Genomic DNA, 5,101 nt, shown 5'->3' with positions numbered 1-5,101 from the left:
GGGGGGGGAGGAGCTTGATATGTCTTTACCTCTTTGTTTATAATTTTTTTTCTGCCTAGTGTTAATTAGGTATCTCCTATACGCAGCATATATCTGGATTTCCCACCTATCTAGTCTATTTAGTCAATACATTTATGGTGAGTACCAATTATTTAGATTTATTTCTATTACATTATTATGTACTTTCTAAAAGTAATTAACATTTTTTCTTTGTTTCTGCCCCACCCATCTTCCTGCCTTCTATAGGACCGATAAATTGTCTATATTCTTTTGCTTATCCCTGCTCTCTCCCTCATTCTCCCACCTCTGTAAGTACAGAGATTGGAAAGCTGTAGCGGAGACTACTAGGCTATTTGCCTACCACATATCCAGTATATTTTTCCTACTTTGAAACAGAGTATTTATTTTTATCTGGGTACACTGCTGAACAGAATGAAAACGTACTTCCCAACTTCTCTGGCATCTAAGTATAGCAAATGAGATGTAGCTGAAGTGCTGTGTGAGAGATTTCCAAGGGATCTCTTTAAAAGAAAAGGAACGCCAGCTGCCATCTTGGACCAGGAAAATGGAAGCCAAGCACTAGGATGGTAAAGCAGAAAGGCAGAAGGTACCTGAGTCCCTAATAACTGTAGAGCTGTTATACTAGTCCTGTGATACTTCCTTCTGTTTAAGCTACTGATTTGGGAGTTTCCTTTATTAGTGTCTGTATGCAATCCCTAATACAGAAATTATACATGGTTCTAGAATTTTTATTTCTAAAAAATGCACATTTAACTACCAATTTTAGAGAAGTGATTCTTTTCTAGTTAATTAAATAAAGTTAATATACTCTGTGTTCAACTCTATTTCTTGTGTCACATGCCTTCCTTCTAGGTTCACATTCCTTCTTGCTAGACGAGGCAGGCTAAAGCTGACAAGCAGAGAAAAGATGAGAAGCAAGAGGAAGAGTTCTAATGAATTCTTTCGGTTCGGGTGTTGTTACCCCTTCCTTTCTGGAGGTTTAATTACACCAACCAACAAATTGTGCTTATTTGTTGTTACTTGGGGCCAAAGAATCTTGATGAAAAGAAACAGAAAGCTACTAAGCAGATGTCTTCTTGTGGCATTTACCAAATTCATCCACAGTGAAGTAACCAGAAACAGTATAGATTTAATTCTTAGTGAGGAAGTTGATTTAAAAAAAAAAAAAAAAAAAAAAAGATAACCATAAAAAAGAAAATACACAGGAAAAGCACCAGAAGAGAAAGATAAAAATGAAGAAACTAAAAATAATGAGTTTCAGAATGCTATGTAATTTATCAAAGTTGTCAGCAGCAGCAGTTAAGAGTAGAAATCTGTTCTTTAAGAAAAAAAAAAAACAGACTAAAGTTATCAAACAGTATTGGATTTCAAAGGAGCAATAAAAAGCAGAAATAATTGTCAATAATACACCTTTTTATTTCAATTTTTCAAGTAGCCTAAGGACAATTCTTAAATATTAAACTTCCTCTTAAAACTCTAGCTGGTCATTTTGTATTCAGATACAATATATGGATGCTGTATTACAATTTAATTCATGGTATTTTTAAAGCCAGGCTTTACCTTTAGCACAGGCTGAAGTTCGTTTTTGTCAGGCACATGCTATACTTTATAGTTAAATATGTAGGTATGCACACACACACACATTTTATATATATTTTAAAGATATCACTAAGATGTTTCCTTTGATAACAACGCTAGGATAAAAAGCCCAAATTTAAGAAAAACACTTCATCTGGGACACAGACAACTGTTCCACCCAGTCATGTTAAAAAAAAAAGGTGGGGGGCAGAATAAAAATTCTATTATAACATTCACTTTAAATATATATTCTTCAATTTGATTTACTATAATTATCTAAATAGCAAATCATACATACATTCTCTATAACATATACCAAGAGGGAATTTATGAATTAACATGGATATTTAGAAAAGAAAATAATTACCTTTGATGCAAGGTTGTCTACTAAAGCAATCATAGAGTTCTTAAATAAGGTGGCGGCCGTCAGAGGCCGCTTGGTCACCTCAGTAATGCTCAGCTTGCCTTCGGGCCACATATTCTTCAGCACAGGATTTGAACTGAAAAGCACAGAAAGAGCAATTCAAATATTACATTCAAATAAGCTGAAAAAGAATTGCTAAGCAATCCTGCTGAACTGTATCCTGGGAGGCACAACTGAACTCACCAGGCCTAACTGGAAAAGTGATTCCACCCAGAAAATTCTGCTAAAAGTGTAAAGACAGATACTACATCAGAGACAGAGAAAATGTGTCCAAACTATATTACATTTAAAAAATTCTTTAAACTTCTTTAAAGTGACATCCATATTATTATGACCTAGGACCCTCAAATGGTTAACATGGCTCTTACAATAAATACATGAAACAAAATGGTTTTGGGTGGTAGTTATAAGAATGAGGACAAACAGCTAGTGGGAAAACAATGCTGAATGTTATGGCAGAAAATGTGAAAGTGAAAGTATCTTTTGACTGAACAAATATTCGTACAGAATAGGTTACACTACAAAAAGCCAGGTCTTTCTAAGCATACAGATGGAAATATAAAATAACCGTTTTTACACTGTCTTCTAGTAAATCCCTTGACTGCAGTTGAATTTATGAACACATTTATAGGTAACATTGGCAGTTACAATATTTTACTGATGTGAAACTAAGACCGTTACAATCTAATTCTTAAAGTGTACTTCAGGCCAGTTTTCATGCTAAAAATTATATGTTCATTATTTGGCTTTGTAAGATATTTTTAAAAACCTGGGTGGTGGTTTCAATTCTGATTTTCTTCTTGTTTCATTTTGGGAGCTTTTGATTTTAAAGTACTTAGAACTTGAAATATTGCTTGCTTCCTGAAAATTTCTTCTGTCAGATTTTTAATTTTTTTTTTAAATTGAGAGTTGACAAAAGACTTAATATGGACATTGTTTGTTAATTGTGTTTACTACTGCCATCATTTCTTCCCCTAGTATAAAATTGAGAAAACTGAGTTGGTTTCACAAATACTTAGTAAATTTCTTTACATAGAATCTCAAAATTCCAGAATGAATGACAAAAGAGCAAAGAAGATAAACGGTGAGGTGAAGATTGATCGGGTCTTTGAGAGAAGACAGAGCAACACTCCCAACCCCACCACTGCTAGTAAGTAGTGCCAACTACTATCAAAAGTGGCTATAAAAAAAAAAACGTAGCTACAAATTAATACTATGACCTATGGACCCAGTTTTATTACTCTATAGTCTTACTCCATAATTTCCCGATGACACACATATCAATAAAAATAACCACATAAATGTATATTGTTTTTCCCTAACTTTTCCATTCTAATCTTTAGCAGAGAGAGAATTCAAGGCAATGGTTCTCAGCCTTTAGTGTACATAAAGACTGGATGCCTTCCTCACACCTACTGAATAAAATTTCCAAAAAGCAGAGCACTGTACTTTGAAAATTCTGATGCATGTAAAGATTGAAGATCACTGACTTTGGGTCTATGCAATTTCTACCCCAAATACCACCTTATCACTGGTGGCCATATTTAGAGACTATTTTTGCATACTATCTTGTAAATGGAGGTGGAGGGATGTTAAAAATGAAGGAAATAAGATGATGATGATGTTGATGATGATTCTATTAAACAGTGGAATTGATACATAATGAACCAAAACTCTGTGACACATACGATCATTTTAAAGAGAAAGAACTTTGAGGCCAGTAAGTCATGAATGTAATGTCAACAAAATAGTTTTCAAATATTTAAAAGAACATTTTTCTTAAAGGGGAAGGTTATTTATCCAGAAACCCAGTATGTATATTAGATAAGGCAGAACTTATCTGGCTAACATGAGAGTAGTAACAATCCAAGTCTGCATCTGGTGGCTGCCTGCTTGCTCCTCCGCTTTTGTTCACACACACGCATGCACATGCACACACATGCACACACGCACACACACACACACACACACATGCACGAACACAAACACGCATGTGCATGCATACACCCAGGTGTACTCTCAAGGTCTACAGAACTAGAGATCCAAAGATTACTCTTTAACATATACAAAGAAAGAGAGGACTGAAATTTTGGAAGGCAATTTAGCCATGGAAGCACTAAAAGTGTCCAGAGGTAAAGGTAGCTTATCCAAATACCATTTTAGAGGATGGTTTTAGCCAATATAATTTCAAGACTTACCACCCGACTGGCAAGGCTTTTCTTATTATGGAAATATGTACAGTAAGTTAACCTTTTACACCTTTGGTAAGACTATGCCTATTGTGAAATGGACTCATCTTAGCCTGATGCCTTTAATTGTTGAATTTATCTAAGTTCCTTTGTTCTGAATCCATGCTTACCAAGCAATTAAGCATTCTAAATTCTATAGGTAATATTTTTCACTGTCAATTAATAAACTAGAATTCTCACTGTTATTGACTTCCCAAATAGGTTTTCCAACAGGAAAAAAAAACAGATTGTCATACCAATGCAAGTATTTCATTCCATGTGACTGTTAGATTTTTCTCTAGAAATAAATCCACAGGCTGCTTTGTTTCAACACTGGTCCAGTGAGCCTGGGGTTACGTAAATCTACCTCTGGAAGGTGGACCTGTTCTCAGTGAGCTGAACCTCTGGGCCATGACAAAGTCACGAAGGTAATGAATGCTGCTTTGGGCAGCCTTTTTGGTACACGGTCTGGCTGCCTTCCCCTGGCAACACACCCTGACCTTGCCACCAGGCAACTGAGGCCATTTTTCTAATTTGAGTTTTTGATATTTCCTACACAGAGCAATGTCACACTCTGTCGTTGTCCCTTAAAATGGGTGCACCTTATCTGATAAATCAAGCATTGAACTGCTTTCTGAAAGTCCCTTTTCTCCATGACCAGCTCCTACTTGGATCCCGTCTCACATCCCGATGTCTCTAACTTCCTAGGGATGATAGCTCCATCATCATTCTTGGTGCCTTCGACATCCACAGAGGTGAGGCATTTTATAGCAAAACTTCTTGAAAGAACTGTTTAAACACAGTATCTCCACATTCTCATTTTCTTTATCCTCTTGAGCCCATTTCAATC

At 35.6% G+C, this 5,101-nt stretch overlaps 1 protein-coding gene across 2 annotated transcripts in view; it reads right to left on the bottom strand.

Annotated features, from left to right (window-relative positions):
* The window catches only part of MYO1D (myosin ID), a 291,298-nt gene that overhangs the window by 178,046 nt on the left and 108,151 nt on the right, over nucleotides 1–5,101 (bottom strand). For both annotated transcript variants that reach the window (XM_039885992.1, XM_039885991.1), the window contains exon 14: nucleotides 1,967–2,099. In XM_039885992.1, coding sequence (XP_039741926.1) covers nucleotides 1,967–2,099 — 133 coding nt within the window. The remainder of the gene's footprint in view (nucleotides 1–1,966; nucleotides 2,100–5,101) is intronic.

Source organism: Pteropus medius, unplaced genomic scaffold, assembly GCF_902729225.1.
Source record: "Pteropus medius unplaced genomic scaffold, Ma_sr-lr_union100, whole genome shotgun sequence".
Taxonomy (NCBI): Eukaryota; Metazoa; Chordata; class Mammalia; order Chiroptera; family Pteropodidae; genus Pteropus; species Pteropus medius.
This window is presented reverse-complemented; position numbering and strand designations above follow the sequence as displayed.